At 40.2% G+C, this 17,061-nt stretch overlaps 1 protein-coding gene across 30 annotated transcripts in view; it reads left to right on the top strand.

Annotated features, from left to right (window-relative positions):
- Nucleotides 1-17,061, top strand: part of LTBP1 (latent transforming growth factor beta binding protein 1) — a 445,837-nt gene that overhangs the window by 344,820 nt on the left and 83,956 nt on the right. For all 30 annotated transcript variants that reach the window (XM_074011979.1, XM_015433801.4, XM_065527196.2 and 27 more), the window contains 3 exons: nucleotides 265-387; nucleotides 7,993-8,115; nucleotides 13,399-13,524. In XM_074011979.1, the coding sequence (XP_073868080.1) occupies nucleotides 265-387; nucleotides 7,993-8,115; nucleotides 13,399-13,524 (372 nt within the window). The remainder of the gene's footprint in view (nucleotides 1-264; nucleotides 388-7,992; nucleotides 8,116-13,398; nucleotides 13,525-17,061) is intronic.

Raw genomic sequence — 17,061 nt, 5'->3', positions numbered from 1 at the left:
CACCATTTCTTATTTAAGAACAGAATCCACACTGTATAAGGCCAATTGTTTTATAAAGAAACAATATCCATGTCTTCATGTATACTCTGTATATTCGATAAGCAAAAAAGTCTCCTGAGGTAGTATTACAAAAGCGACAATATATGATGGTCATTACTTGTATCAACATTGTCTTTCTAGAATTTACACTGATCCAATTGAGACTGATTGAAAATGTTTTTGAAGCACCACTTCTACAATTTCTTTGTATTCTCTTGCTCATAGACATTGATGAATGCCAGCACCATCATCTCTGTGCTCATGGGCAGTGCAGGAACACTGAGGGCTCTTTTCAGTGTGTGTGTGACCAGGGTTACAGAGCGTCTGGGCTTGGAGACCACTGTGAAGGTAAGAATTCCTCCTGATTTCAGAATCATAAAATGCCCAGATTGGAGGGAAATCTGGGCATCTTCTCAGCCTTGATCCTTTGAGCCCAATCTCTTGATTTCATAGTGAAGACATTAGGTCGCTGCACAGTGTCTTCCCGGGGTCACACAAATAATTCAAAGAAGGAAGTAGAGTCCAGATTTTCTTTGCACTGCTTGGAGCTGTCTTTTAGACTTGTGCCAGCCAGAGGCATAAAAGAATCAGTTTAACTTTACCAGCTATAGATGGTTTATAATGGGTGCATAGTTCTGAACTGCAACACCTTATTTATGCAGAACCAATTTCCAAATGTTCCAAATAAGTAAATACAACTTCAGTGTCCAGGTAATTAGAAGGTTTTTCAGAGCCAAACGTCAATTCAGTTTTTGGCTTTTTGCATAAAATATTTCTGAAAGATATCCCACGTGTCCAGCATCGTGCAGTTATCACCCACTTCCACTACTTGTTTGGCTAAGAAGCTCTCTGCAGTGGTTGGATGTCTGAAACAGGCCTGCTTATGGAGAGGGGAATATCTTCTCCCAGTGGACTTCTTTTTCACTTTTACCACCAGTCTGTCCCTCGTGACCTTGCTCTGTGTTCATTGTCCGCCTAAGTAACAAGCTTTTCCCCAGCCCACCTGGGGCTTCGCTGCATTTAGAGCCTGTCAGTTGTGACACCAGAATAGGAGTGTTGGCAGGGTTGTGTCTCCCATGCAGGGTCCGAGTTTTTGAAGGAGGGTCTGAATCCCACCTTTGAGAGAAGTGGATGAGCCTGTTGGTGAATGGTTTCATGACACGTATTTCAGCAGCCCCAAATCCTTTTTCACTACCGGTCCAGTTGATTGGAAAGATCCATTGTCGTTTACAGCATCTGCATTCCTGACCAGAGAACTTGGCACAAGCAGTCACAAGTGGCTGAGTCCCCATATCCTCCTGCTGCTGCGAGTGTAAAATGAGCCAACCCTCGGGAAGGCGATTTTGGCAGTGTTTTAAAGGCCTTAAAGTGTATACTGTTAATGAATCAGTAAATCAACTTCTAAGATTTTATCCTAAGGTGATCATGTTCCTCAAAGAGTTAATAACACCAATGAAAAGTTGTAATCAATGTACCTATTGGGGCCGGATGTGGTGGCTCACGCCTGTAATCCCAGCTCTTTGGGAGGCCGAGGTGGGCGGATCACCTGAGGTCAGGACTTAGAGACCAGCCTGGCAAACATGCTGAAACCCCATCTCTACTAAAAAAAATACAAATATTAGCTGGGCATGGTGGCGCGCACCTGTAGTCCCTGCTACTCAGGAGGCCGAGGCAAGAGAATTGCTTAAACCCGGGAGGCAGAGTTTGCAGTGAGCCCAGATCGCACCACTGCACTCCAGCCTGGTGACAGAGTGAGACTCCGTCTCAAAAAGAAAAAAAGAAAGAAGAGAAAATTAGCCAGGCGTGATATGGGCACCTATAATCCCAACTACTCAGGAGGCTGAGGCAGGAGAGTGGCCTGAACCAGGGAGGCGGAAGTTGCAGAGAGCTGAGATAACACCACTGTACCAGCCTGGGTGTGACAGAGTAAGACTGTCTCAAAAAAATAATATATATATATACACACACACATATATATACACACACACACACACCCCTATTGAGAAATAGGTCAGATAAGTGATAATATAAGATGTGACTATGTATGAAAAAGTTGTGTTTTGGGAACTCTCTAATATGTGGGTAAATGATAATGATTCAAGGTAGTGGCATCCCAAGGGTGGGAGGGTCGGTCATGTTGGACGGAGCCATTTATGGAAGAATCTATTCTAGAACTAAATAACTGGTAAGGTGTATGCTAGGGCAGTGGTCCCCAACTTTTTTGGCACCAGGGACCAGTTTTGTGGAAGACAGTTCCCTGGATGGGGTGAGGGGGTGGCTTCAGGATGAAACCGTCCCACCTCAGATCGTCAGGCATTAGTTAGATTCTCATGAGGAGCATGCAACCTAGATCCCTCACATGCGCAGTTCACAAGAGGGTTCACCCTCCTGTAAGAATCGAATGCAGCTGCTGATCTGTCAGGAGATGGAGCTCGGGTGGTAATGCTCCCTCCTTGCTGCTCACCTCCTGCAGTGCGGCCCGGTTCCTAACAGGCCACGGACCTGTACCAGTCCATGGCCCAGGGATTGAGGACCCCTGTGCTAGGGCACTGAAAACATAAACTGACCATCCGCATCTCTTCTGTCCTGATTCCTGGCCAAGCCAAGAAGGAACTGCAGCGCTGATTCAGTCTTGTGTAACTCATGTTCATCGGAGGGCATGTTCCTCTGCTTTGCCTCTTTTAATGTGTAAGCATCTTAACAGAAGTTTAAGGTTTTTATTCCAAAAACATCCATTTCATGAAAAGTCACAAAAAATTTTAGCAAACTTATTCTTCATTATGCATGTATATGAGATATGATTACGTTCCATAAGAAAGCTTCTTTTAGAATATATAATCAGGCCTTTTTCTTTTAAAGTCAGGACTAGTTTCCCTAGTATGCTGGGTTATAAATAGGACTGGAGTCCATCCAACTAATTTAGAAACTATGTTAGCACTTCAGCCTGCTAATTCCCAGCTAGCAATGTTTCTGACCCTCCCCAGTGATATTTAGCCGTAATTAACTAAGTTGTGACTGTTCACATGCCTCTCACAGCTGTGCAAGGAAGAGTCATCTTTCTTGTTGGCTTTTATGTTTACATGTGTAATTTTCCCCTAAGAGCTCTGGCAAAGACCTTGTTTTCTGACGGTATTGTCCTGTCATCCTGCTGGCCTCCTCGTATCGTCAGAATCCCAAGTGTTGTGCCTGCTTCTGTGCGCTACCGACTCCGGCATGCTTGGTAGCCACTCATTCTGTGATAATGAGGGTGCCTCAATTGTCCTCATTCTTAGGGGTCTTGAGCATCTCAGCTTTCAAAGGTGAGTCAGCCTGTGACTCGTTCCCTCCAAGCACAGTCTTTAATCTCGTGTCTACCTTAACTTTTCCTCACTAAGGTTGCTCCCTTCAGTCGCTTACAAAGCTGAGATGACTCATTACTTACGATGTCTTTCCCTTTCCCTCTGTGCCCTTTGTTCTTGGTCATTTATTTGTGGACAAAATTTTAAAAAGGTGGAAAGGTGGGATAGTATTTCTTTCTGGTATTTCTTTCCAAATCAGAGTCATTCATACATTCACTTATGTATTCGTTCAAATACTTATTTAGTGTGGAACTTGTGCCGGGCACTGTTCTAGGCATAGTGCAATAAACCAAACAGAAATTCCTTCCCTTGCGTAGCTTACATTGTAGTGTGGGAGATAACAAAAAAATACAATAAATGGCCGGGCGTGGTGGCTCACGCCAATAATCCCAGCACTTTGGGAATTCCGAGGCGGGTGGATCACGAGGTCTGGAGATCGAGACCATCCTAGCCAACATGGTGAAACCCCGTCTCTACTAAAAACAAAAATAAAAATAAAAAAATAAAAATTAGCTGGGCATGGTGGTGCACGCCTGTAGTCCCAGCTACTCAGGAGGCTGAGGCAGAAAAATCGCTTGAACCCAGGAGGCGGAGGTTGCAATGAGCCAAGATCGCGCCATTGCACTCCAGCCTGGGCAACAGAGCGAGACTCTGTCTCAAAATATTTATGTATGATAAAGAAGTAAAATATATAGTTTGTTAAATGGCAATACATTTTACAGAAAAAATAGAGTGGGGTATATGGGGAGTGCTGAGGGAGGGTGGTGATTTTAAATAAAGAGGCAAGTAGAGGCCTCCCTGGGATGATAACATTTAATCATTTATGGGTAGAGCATTGAGTTCAGAGGAATAGCAGGTGCGGATGCCCGAGGAACCAGCCGTGTGGAGACATGAGGGGCACCATGTGGGCACTTTCTGTTTTCGATGCCCAAGATGAATATTCAAAGGAAGATATCTCAAAGGCAATTGGATCTCTGCATTTGGAATTTAGGGGTGAGTTCTAGGCCATGAAATTGATTGGGAATGAGTATAGCTGAAAGAGAGAGAAATCCCGGGCCCTCCAACATTCAGAAGTGAGGAAATGGGTAAGAATCAGCAAAGGAGATTGAGGGAAAAGTGGCAAGTGACGAAGGAGAAAACCCAGAATCCAAGAGAAGAAAGTGTTTCAAGGAGGAGGGAGTGATGAATTGTGTCAAATGTGATTGCTAGGTAACAGAAGGACCAAAAGTTAACCATGGGATTTTTAGCAAGCTGGAAGTAGTTGGTGACATCAGCAGGCTCAGTCTTGGTGGAAAGATGACAGTGATTCACTGTTCCTGCCCTTAAAACCTGTTACTCTACTTCTGGGAAAAATAGATATTTTCGTACTACCTCAGGTGGTGGTATAAAACAGTACCATATTGGGCTCTCTTAATGTTCAACCTTTTTATTGCTTTGAAGACAGATAAAGGCTTTGCAAAAGAAAAAAAAATTACACTAAACCTAACCCTAACATATGCTCAGCTTTCTAATGTATATAATTATTTATAAACACTTAATGCTGTTTTCCCTCACATTCATTTTTTGTCTTAGATTTTGGAAAATAAATGAGAATCAAATTACTTTAAAGTAGCATGAACAGAGCCGGGCATGGTGGCTCACGCCTGTAATCCCAGCACTTTGGGAGGCCGAGGCGGACGGATCACGAGGTTAAGGGATCGAGACCGTTCTGGCCAACATGGTGAAACCCCATCTCTACTAAAAATACAAAAATTAGTTGGGCGTGGTGGCGGGCGCCTGTAGTCCCAGCTACTTGCGAGGCTGAGGCAGGAGAATTGCTTGAACCCCGGAGGCGGAGGTTGCAATGAGCCGAGATACACCGCTGCACTCTAGCCTGGCAACAGAGCGAGACTCCATCTCCAAAACAAAAGAAAAAAAAAACTGTCTGCTTTGCACCCATTAAAACAGTTGTAGAGCTATCAGGGTAAATGTGGAACAATCGGAGTTCTCAAACGTTTCCTGTGGGAATGTAATTGCTACAGCCATTTTAGGTAACAGTTGTTCAAAACTTAAATATAACCCTATTCCATGACCCCTGCATCCTTTTCCTGGGTATTTACTCAAAAAAGGTAAAAGCATATGTTCACACAAAGACTTATGATTCTAGAAATGTTTATAGAAACCTTATTCACAATGGCCCAAATGGAAGCAACCGAAAATGCTCATCAAAAGGTGAATGAGTAAACAAATTATGGTGCATTCATCCAATGGAATTCTGCCCAGCAATAAAGACAGAGAACTACTGATACGCACAACAACGTGGGTGAATCTCAAAACTATTATGCCGAGAGGAGGAAGCCCCCAAGCACAAAAGGAGTGAGAGGGAATGTGTTGGGGATGGAAATGCCTATTCCTTGATTGGGATGGTGATCACAAGGATGTGTATACATTTGTCAAAACTCATTGAGCTGGCTGGGCGCAGTGGCTCAAGCCTGTAATCCCAGCACTTTGGGAGGCCAAGGTGGGCGGATCATGAGGTCAGGAGATCGAGACCATCCTGGCTAACACGGTGAAACCCTGTCTCTACTAAAAATACAAAAAAATTAGCTGGGTGTGGTGGTGGGCGCCTGTAGTCTCAGCTACTCGGGAGGCTGAGGCAGGAGAACGGCGTGAACCCGGGAGGCAGAGCTTGCAGTGAGCTGAGATCACGCCACTGCACTCCAGCCTGGGCGACAGAGTGAGACTCCGTCTCAAAAAAAAAAAAAACAAAAACAAAAAAACTCATTGAGCTGACTCTTAAGCAGATGAATTTATTTTATGTACATTATACTTCAGTAAAGTTAGAAAAACACATTAAAGAAAAAGTTGAGAACCTGCCTTAGTTGAGACAAATTCACATCACCTGTGTTTTATGTTTTAGGGTCAGTACCTGGAAGCATTTTAATTCTGGGTGAACAGTCATTATAATAACTTGTTTTTATTTGATAGAAAGAATTGATAAGGCACTCTTATTTCTCTTTGGTTTGCCCTATGAATAGGACAGAAGCCAGTTAATTGGTTGATTGGATTCTAGGAGACAAATGAAATTCGGTATCACCGTACTTGAACCAGACAGCGGGGCGTATTAGACAGATGGCAACAGTCTCCATATTCACTTCTTCCTGGAATTGCTCATATTTTGGCAGCAATTATAATTATTTGCAAGAAACGCCATAAAATGCCAAATTCTGAGAAAACAAAGAAGGTTTTGTTCCTTAGCTTTCTTCATTGCTAATAACTTAAATCCTCACAGACACAACAGAAGAGGGGCTCATGGAGTACATTAGGAATAATGAGCTTTGACTAGGGGTAAACATGGTAATCAGCAGCCCTCGAGAAAGATCTGCCCGCGTTCATGCGGTGAAGGGGGGTAGTTAATTGTCTTTCATTCTCACAGTCAAAGCTCATTATTGGTTACATATACCACTGTGGGTTGCGCATTTGCTGTGAAATTTTTTAACATTTTTAAACGTTTTTTAAAATCCAGGCTACCTCAAACCTGTTTGTTACAGCTGCTGACTTAAGTGACTTAAACTAGGTTTTTGATCTTGCTGTTCTCCTTCTGTTCAAAAGTCCCTCCTCTTCCGACTCCCCCATATTCTACCCTAGTGTGAAATTTACTATAAGTAAATTTACAAATATGCTTCTGTTACGCAAAAGTTTTATTTTAAACTTTATGATACTCTTTGTCTAAATGCATATGACCCCTAAAGTCGATGCTATCATTTTGTCAGATAATTATATTTTGTGACAATTCTTGTGTTAAATTGGTTTGGACTTATAAAACAATGTAATGTTTTGTGTTTAATACAATATCATTTGTTTATTTTATTGTTAATAATACAGTATAGTTTGTTTCTTTGAATAGACATTTCTCTTTGGGAACAAAGACCATGCTGAAAACTTTTAAATATTTTCTATAATGCATAATACAGGAGCTTGTATAAGTAGATCAAGTGTTGCTCAAGATATACTTAATAAGTATTTTTGAAATATTTTAAGTCTTTATCATCACCAACAACATAATCAAGTAAATTATTAATTGCTTCAGAATTTTGACTATTCCTCTTCCATTTAATTTCATTTGATGTTTAAAAGTTCCATTTCTTGGCCAGGTGTGGTGGCTTACGCCTGTGATCTCAGCACTTTGGGAGGCTGAGGTGGGTGGATCACTTGAGGTCAGGAGTTCAAGACCAGACTGGCCAACATGGTGAAACCCCATCTCTACTAAAAATACAAAAATTAGCTGGGCGTGGTGGTGGGCATCTGTAATCTCAGCTACTGAGGAGGCTGAGGCATGAGAATCACTTGAACCCGGGAGGTGGAGGTTGCAGTGAGCCGAGATAGCACCACTGCACTCCAGCCTGGGTGACAGGGCAAGACTCTGTCTCAAAAAAAAAAAAAAAGTTTCATCTCTTGTTCAAAGCAAAACACCTTTTAAAATGCTTTACTTAAAAAAATGTTTTTAAGTTGTCATGTATTTAAAATTATATATTATAAATGATGTAAATTAGTGCACCTTTACATGTAAGAGAAATGTCTACTTTTCTGATATGTGATTTATTTAGTCTTTAAAATTTTTTAAATTGGTTTTTAGATATCAACGAATGCTTGGAGGACAAGAGTGTTTGCCAGAGAGGAGACTGCATTAATACTGCGGGGTCCTATGATTGTACTTGCCCAGATGGATTCCAGCTAGACGACAATAAAACATGTCAAGGTATTTCTTGCTCTCCTTTTCCCCAGTCATTATTTATGTGATTCTTCAGTTCTGCCGTGTTTCCAGATGATAGTCTGTGGTTTTGCCACGTGATTTGTATGTCAATAATCTATGTCCATTTTTGATATTAAAATACCTGTCTTGGGTCCACATCAAGTGCAGGAAGGTGTTGCTTTGTCAACATAGTGTCACCTGAAACTCACACCAGTCAGAGCTGTGTCGTCGCTCTGCGTGCTTCCATGCTGAGGTCACCTGTACTTTACTGTTCCTTCCATGCTGTAACCTTGGCACTGGGTTCTGAATTATCTTTGTAGCGTCTTTTATGGGCATATTTTATTTTGTCTCATAGGTGATATTTATCTGTCCTTTTCTGACTCTGTTTTTATCCACTGCCCACCATTGCTTTTTTTTTTTTTTTTTTTGAGACAGAGTCTCCCGCTTGTCACCCAGGTTGGAGTGCGGTGGCATTATCTCGGCTCACTGCAACCCCCTCCTCCCAGGTTCAAGCGATTCTCCTGCCTCAGCTTCCTGAGTAGCTGGGATTACAGGTGCCTGCCACCAGTCCCAGCAAATTTTTGTCTTTTCATGGAGATGGGGTTTCACCATCTTGGCCAGGCTGGTCTTGAACTCCTGACCTCATGATCCACCCACTTCAGCCTCCCAAAGTGCTGGGATTACAGGCATGAGCCTCTGCGCCTGGCTCACCATTGCTTTTTCTTTTCCTAAAAAGCCTCACTAATAATTTGGTCAAAATCATGAAGAAGGGGATCTTATATTTTTTCAATGTCCTGTCACGTTTAATCTTCCAAACTGTACAGTGCACACAGGGTGCTAATAAAAACACGGCAACACGACACAGGTACTAATAATAACAATCACAGCAGCTTTAACTGAGCTGCTTCAGTGTGCTGAGTACTGTAGATACCTTGGTATCTCTTTGAATTCTTACAGCAACTTCAGAGGTAGCTTTTCTTGAATTCATTTTGTGCATGAGTAACTGAGGCTCCGAGAAGTTAATGAGTATGCTGCTCTCTAATGAGTGGTAAAGTTGAGATTTGAACCCAGGATCTTTTCTCACTACTCTTCCCTACATTACCATACCAATTATTGTTACATTTATAGCCAAAACAAAGAATAAAGTGAAATTAAGTGATTTCTCTCACAAGGTAGCCCATTGAGTCATTTCGACACCATAGCTAAAAAAAATTAAATTCTCTAGATTCTGTATACCAACATTTTTAGCTATACCTGACTTGCCCCACAAGCTTTCCTATATTTACTAGTATTAGTAAACCCATGTTTATATTTTCCACTGAAAATTCACACTTATTTTACCTTTATATCTTTTTATTTCTGATACCTGATAAATATTATTTTTTCTTGTTTATCTACCATTATGGAACTGTGCAGTGTATCCCAAAGCACAAATAGATAAAAAAATCATTGGAGTTACTTTTTACCCACTATTACTGAATATGTATGATTTTTTTAAAATTCTGAATTGCCATGAATTATATCTCATCTCTCATGTCCCAAATAACGGTATTTTTGTAGTAGAAGATGGTGTCTATTCTCTAAGATAGTGGCACTGGAATTATATATCTGTATTACCAGTCACACCCAACTGTGTTTCAGAGAAATGAAAACATGGACCTTTGCCACAAGGTTTTTAAAAATTAATTCCTTTACTGATCCCAATATTTAAATATATACTTTCCTGCACTTGATGTGTACCCAAGACAGATATTTTTAAAATCCCAAGGTTTAAATATACCATGTACCTCATTTGAGATCATGCATTTATTTGCCATCCTAATGCAATAAGGTGAAATTCAGTTTTTTCCAATGCAGAAATTAAATGTGCTTGGATTTAAAGCAAAAGAGAAGGAACATTTGAATTATAAATATATGTGAGAATATTTCCACTTTGGGACTATTACCTTTTAACAAAATGAATCTTGATTTATATAAAAATACCAAGAGATGGAAACAAAAAAAAAAAAAAAAAGGAAAACAAACCCTGAATCTTGTTTTTATTATAGGCTTTTTGGCTTAAAAGTATATTTTCTTTTCTAATTCTTCTCGTCACAATTTGTTTTAGCCAAATACAGGCAAAACCAAATCTTAATAAAAATGGACCAAGATTTCATATTGCATAAATTTAACTTCTAGAGTTCAATCACACGGAACTAATTTAGTTATCTGATTCATTAATTGCACTACTCCATTCTCTCAATATATTAAATTTGTGTCTGTGGTTTGATATCACCTCTCAAATATGTAACTACTCCAAACATACAGGGTTTTATTGACTATCAATCATTATTAAATTGACTTCATTCTCTGTCACGTTTATTCCTATTTTCCAGAATAAGTTAATATGTCTGAAAAATGTAAATCCAAATAAATGAGAAGAAGCATTTCTGAAGTAGGTCTTAGTACTGTTTAAAGAATAGTGTCTGTGAATCTGTTTTATCACCCACCGCCTCCTATTAGAAGCTGTATGTGATGGCATATATACTCACCTTGTTTTGAATTATCTCTTTTCGCTATGTCACTAGAGGCAGTTTTGTGATCTTTCACTCTGCCTGAAATTAGTAGCCTACTTTTCTCTAATCCCTGATCATGTCAGCATTCTGTAGAGAGGTGTAGATTTCAGAGTTTGTTTAAATTCTGAAAATGTAATTGATGGCAATGCTAATAACCATGGACATGTTTGAATAACAGTGTGTGATAGGCATACACTTTAAACCTTACCTAATGTTCTGAAAATACTTCTATATTCAGTAAGGCATTTTCGGTTGGAAGCATGTTTAAGATTTTCTTTCCCACACAAAACTAACGATAATATACAAACAGTATGGAAATTCCATGTTAATAGTCTCTTTAGAAATGTGGCAGGATACATTTGAGATTCAGAATGCAGTTCAGTTTCATGTTTTGATTTACGCATGCCAAATTATGAATTTCTGTGGAATCGCGGACCCATGAAAGAAACCCAACTTAAATATAATCTGGCTTTCAGCTCGAAGTTACTAGCAGCATAGTTTAGAAATGCCTCAATAAGTACAATCCAAATTGAATGCATATGTTTCCCTAGTTCCAAATATTCATGTTGTTCTTTCTTAGCAGTTTCCTGGAAAAAAAAAAAAAAGAGTCTAGGAATTCATCTTCAGTTCCTGTCATCAAACTTTTGAGACAATTATTTGTGTTAATCAGTGACTTTTTTGATGCAAAAACTTTGTGCACGTTATTCCCTATGCAAAGTTGCAAAGCAGGTATTTTTTTAAAGGACCACACTGAGACATAGTATAAAATAAGAAGGGGAATCAATAAGATGGATATAGGTCCTGGGCTTGATCCCCAGGCCAGTGGAACTTCATGCCACCTTCTTCCTTAGATAGAGGTAATTCTTGGGCAGCAGGTTGGAGATAAAGAGTGGATCTGAGGACCAAAAGGAGGTCAAAATTCAAAAAGGATGGTCAATCTAAACTATTACCAATAGCTAAAAAACAAACATAGACAATATCAGAGATTTTATTTAAAAAAGTAAAGAATTTCACAGAGTAAAATCATTTTGAGAAATATATAAGTAGAAAATGGTTCATTGACCTTGCTTGAAATACCTAAAAACTAGTGACAGTAACAAGAATAGGAGAATTGTTAAGAAAGTATGAGTAATTCCTGCTTGGTTTCTTATTTTTATTCAGCAATGGGCAGGCCAAATAATCTGAATTATGAGGCAGATGGAAGGGTCAAGAGTTCAGGATTAATAAAGGAAGATGGTTAAATCAATAATTGCCAGAATTTCTGTTGCACAGGAAGATCAACAAGTCAAAAAGAAGAGCTTCAGGAGATTCTGGCTGTAGGGAAAGGGATGACTTTATTGAAGACCACTGGGTCAGTGGCCAAGCATGTTCTAGCAGCCAATAGGAAGAACATACAATCTGTACCTTTTCCCTGTTCTTATTAAGCTTTGCAGTATTCATGTGGGTTCCTGTACTGAAGACCTCTTTTGTAAGAGATAAAGGGAAGGCCTACGAGACTTCGGGAAAATAGGAAAACAACCTTAGTGGAGCTCTGCCACCTGAATGCTGCTGCTAAGGACATGTGATCATTTTTATGACCCCAATTAACTAAAAGAACCTTCACTAGTCACCATTCAGTTAGCAGAGAATGAAAATAACTGAGAAATTTTGTGGTGGACAAACATTCATAAGACCCTGCAGTGTAGCCAGTAGGAGTCAGGAACTCAGAGCTTTTCAACTGAAATGTGGCAGGATACATTTGAGATTCAGAAAGCAGTTCGGTTTCGTGTTTTGATTTACACATGCCAAGTTATAAATTTCTGTGAAATCACTGATTAAGGAGCCATCAGTGTAATGAGGGACACAGATGAGTAAACCAACAGTTAGACAGTTGCATGTATCAGAACCATTGTGAACAGGTGAACCTTTCTCTAGGTGCTTTATGTTTCATCTTGGGCACCGTTAGCCAATATAATCAGAACTGGTTTAAAAGAGCTTTTTACTTACAGTAAACAGTCCGTGTGTTATCAGTGTTTGGAAGTAGCTACTCGAGAGGCTGAGGAGAGAGGATTACTTGTGCCCTGGTGTTTGAGACTGCAATGAGCCGTGATCATGCACTGCACTGCAACCTGGGCAATAGAGTGAGACCCTGTGTCTGAAATAAATAAATAGGCCTTCTTTTACTTGTATTTTATTTCTGTTACCCATTTCCAATGAGTTATAGATTGGAGTCTATTTCATTTATATATTCAGCAGATATTTGTGAAGTGCCATTAATGAGCCAAATACTATAAATAAGACATGTCTAGCCTTGCCCTTAAGAAGCCCACATCCTAGGGATGGATAGGCAGAAATGTAACAAGGTACTACAGACTCTAACAGCTGTGTGCATGGCAATGGGAGAGGACAAAGAAGAACACAGCATTCTCACCAATAAAGAACATCTCTCAGAGTTGTGGAGTGTTCCTCAAGCCCCTATATGTCTAAAATAAGGGTAGCTTTGGGTTGAACCTATGAAATTGCTTTTCTTGCAGGTCAAAAATGGTTGTACATTGTCTATTTCCTGACTCAACCTAAATAGTTTCTCTCTCATAACTCAGCTTGTCCTGTGGTCGATTTATGGACAAATGGTATAGTTGTGCCACTAAATACGTGTTCAGCCATGTCATAGTAGATTTCTTTACCATCTGTTTGATAGTATATGAGAACAAAACCGTTTTTTTTCAAGTTTTGAAGACTCTCTTTTAAATTACAGATATTAATGAATGTGAACATCCAGGGCTTTGTGGTCCTCAAGGGGAGTGCCTAAACACAGAGGGTTCTTTCCACTGTGTCTGCCAACAGGGGTTCTCAATCTCTGCAGATGGCCGTACGTGTGAAGGTAAGATAAAGCATACGAAATCGTATTGTTGTGTGATAAGAGAGGAGATTGCTTTCACTTATACAAAGACTTGAAGACACTAAGAGGTACTGCCTAATTCAAAGCCTCAAAGCGTGTATGCATCAAAGTAAACCATACCTGAAAGCTCAGGGGTTGCTGGGATTTACGAACAGGATAACCTAAGGTTATGATGATAAAAACACCTACAGTTGGATCCACGACTGGTACTGAATTAATGAGTTGAAATGTGTAGGGACTGATAGGAGACATATGAGAGACCCAAAGGAAAACCATGAAAACTTCCCTTTCCCCTGGGACTCTGCCTCTTTTCATTGTGCTTCATGTAGATCGTCTTGATTACTCTGTTTATAAAAAATGCCTTGCGGCTGGGTACGGTGGCTCACTCAGCACTTTTGGAGGCCGAGGCAAGCAGATCACTTGAGGCCAGGAGTTCAAGAGCAGCCTGGCCAACATGGTGAAACCTCGTCTCTACTAAATATACAAAAATTAGCCGCGTGTGGTGGTGGGTACCTGTGATCCCAGCTATTTGGGAGGCTGAAGCAGGAGAATCGCTCTAACCCAGGAGGCAGAGGCCGCAGTGAGCTGAGATTGCACCATTGCACTCCAGCCTGGGTGACAAGAGGAAGACTCCGTCTAAAGAAAAAAAAAAAAAAGAATGTCTTGCTTGATTTTTCTGTATCACTGTGAACAGATCTTCTAGAATTCTCCCCCTAATATCCTTATTTCCAAGGCAGTATATTTACTTACCTATCAATATTTATTATCTCCTAAAAGCTAATTAAGTTGTAAGATGTTAAGATAATGCTGTTGGCTTCCTACTTACAACCTCTTTATGTTTGCAAGAATACAGCACTGATTATTTTTGTAAGATATGTGTTCTTGATGATCTATTATAGCTTGCTAAATGGAGGAATAATTTACCTGAACCATTTTAAAAGTAAACTGAAAAGATTCCCATCATCATAATTTCTAGATCTCTTTTGAGAATCTAGATTATTGAAACTCAGCTATATTTTAAAGAAGTCAATTGCAAAAGTTTTGTTCTGGGTCTAACGTAGTACCCAGATTCTTTGCTCTAAAAAATAGTGCAACAGGAAGTATCTGCTCTCCTTGCTAGTACCAGAATGGAACCAAGCCGAGTGCCAGCAACCAGGTTCATCTGAAACTAATTATTATATTGGGAGAAATAAACTGATCTTGTAAAGAGCGGAAGATTGTTGAAATTACTCTCCTGCTGAGCAGACAAAACATGGACACCAGATTTGACTTGCATTGGGAGAGAGAGAGTTCAGGGTGGGATTGAGCAAACGGGTTGAGGGGTTTGGGAGGGATAGGAAGTTGAGAAATGGAGGAAAGCATCATAATAATGTGGGTGATGAGAGATTTATAAGAAATCCATGCTTCAATGCTTCAAGTTTTATGTTAATTTTATATTTAGAGCTTTGAGACCAGAGCTTTTAGAAAAGACACTCCATGAATTCATACATTCTGCAGAGATTACACTATTCCTCAACTTGAGGGATAGGGTGCAAGCCCATCCGAGTCACTGATGAAACAGATTTGCAGAATTCCTAAACTCCAGAAAGATGCAGGTTTGCTTCTTTGCTTAGCTCTAAATCATGGATGGTAAAGGCTTGCTTCACTAAAAAATGCTCTCTGGTATAACTACTGATGGTTGTGCCATGCAAAATTATATTCAGAAAAAAAGCATAAGTGACCTCAAGTGCTCACTAGTCAAAGCTGTTGTTCCAAAAGAATATACTAAACATAAATATATTCACATTTATTTTGTCTTTTGCACTTGCTATTTAATTCTGTACTTTTTTAACACAGATTTCTGCAACTTGAGAGTTACATAATCACTGTAATTTAGTTGCAGCTCTAATTTTGTTGGTCATTGACTTGGCAAAGACTTGAATTTAAAAATGTGGTTTTAGAAAACTTGTAATGCTTTATAAATTACTGCACTCATTGAGTATACTCTTTGTGACACTTGGTCCATACTGCCTTGACTCCAGAAACTGTACAATTTTATAAGTAATGAAATACAAGTTAGGATATTATGTTGGTATTATACATGGTAGTGTAACTAGAAATCTCCATAATTATTATGCATGTTATTCTCTTTCTGGAATAAGTTCTGCATGGATTTTATTTTTTATGGGCTTAATCCAATATTCTAAATTGGTCCAAATTTTCCTTTGTTAGACTGAGTCTGAAACTTATGGCAGTAGTGCTATGTCCTGATTCTACCTCTGGCTCTGCTGCAGGACAAAGCCAGCTCGTGTGATCAGGATTCAGCAGTGAGGCTGATGTGTGATTGAAATTTAGTAGTGGAGCAGTTGTGCATAGTACTTGAATTAACACTGAGAAGCGGCTGGCATTCTTATCTCATGCCCATTCACTGATTTGCTTCTGAGCTTCTCTTCGAGGAGCTGAAGCTGTGTTGACACCAGGGCTGACCTGCCCTACTATACGCAGGGCTAAATAAGCCCCACATAGCTGAAGGAAGGAGGGCCCTTCCCTGATTTCCCATGACTTGGAGAAGTGTCAGCATCTGGTCGTAGTTAGTGAACTATAATGAAGAGGCAAACTCTGTCAACATGAATTGTCTTAAGTGTAGCATGGCAGCTTCTATAGAAATAAAAATGGCACCACTGGCTTCTTCCTTTCCCTTACATGTATAGGTTGAGTATTCCTAATCTGAAAATCCAAAATCTAAAGCACTCCAAATTCTACAATTTTATGAGTGCAGATATGATGCTCAAAGGAAATGCTCATTGAGCATTTCAGGTTTTAGATTTTTGGATTAGGGATGCTCAACAGGTGAGAATAATGTACACAATCCAAAATTACCACCCCCCCCCAAAAAAAAACATCCCAAATCTGAAATACTTCTAGCCCTAAGCATTTTGGATAAGGGATACTCAATCTGTATATGGTAGTCTGGGATACACACCTGGGAGAGGAAGGAGAAACTCACCATGGTTCTCCCATATCAGATAAAGAATGGTGTAATTCACAGTTCAAGTAAAGTGGGAAGTAGGTGGTGGGTGAGCAGCTATTTATCATTTATTCACTCACGTAACCAGTATTTACTGAGTTCCTATCTGGTTCCAGGCCCTGTTCCGAGGGTAAAACGTATAATTCTTTTTTTTTTTTTTTTTTTTTTTTTTTTTGAGACGGAGTCTCGCTCTGCCACCCAGGCTGGAGTGCAGTGGCCGGATCTCAGCTCACTGCAAGCTCCGCCTCCCGGGTTCACGCCATTCTCCTGCCTCAGCCTCCCAAGTAGCTGGGACTACAGGCGCCCGCCACCTCGCCCGGCTAGTTTTTTGTATTTTTTAGTAGAGACGGGGTTTCACCGTGTCAGCCAGGATGGTCTCGATCTCCTGACCTCGTGATCCGCCCGTCTCGGCCTCCCAAAGTGCTGGGATTACAGGCTTGAGCCACCGCGCCTGGCCAAAACGTATATTTCTTGCCTACCTGAAGCCTACATTCCACTAGGGGAGTTGGGGA

Source organism: Macaca fascicularis, chromosome 13 (genome assembly GCF_037993035.2).
Source record: "Macaca fascicularis isolate 582-1 chromosome 13, T2T-MFA8v1.1".
Lineage (NCBI taxonomy): Eukaryota > Metazoa > Chordata > Mammalia > Primates > Cercopithecidae > Macaca > Macaca fascicularis.
This window is presented reverse-complemented; position numbering and strand designations above follow the sequence as displayed.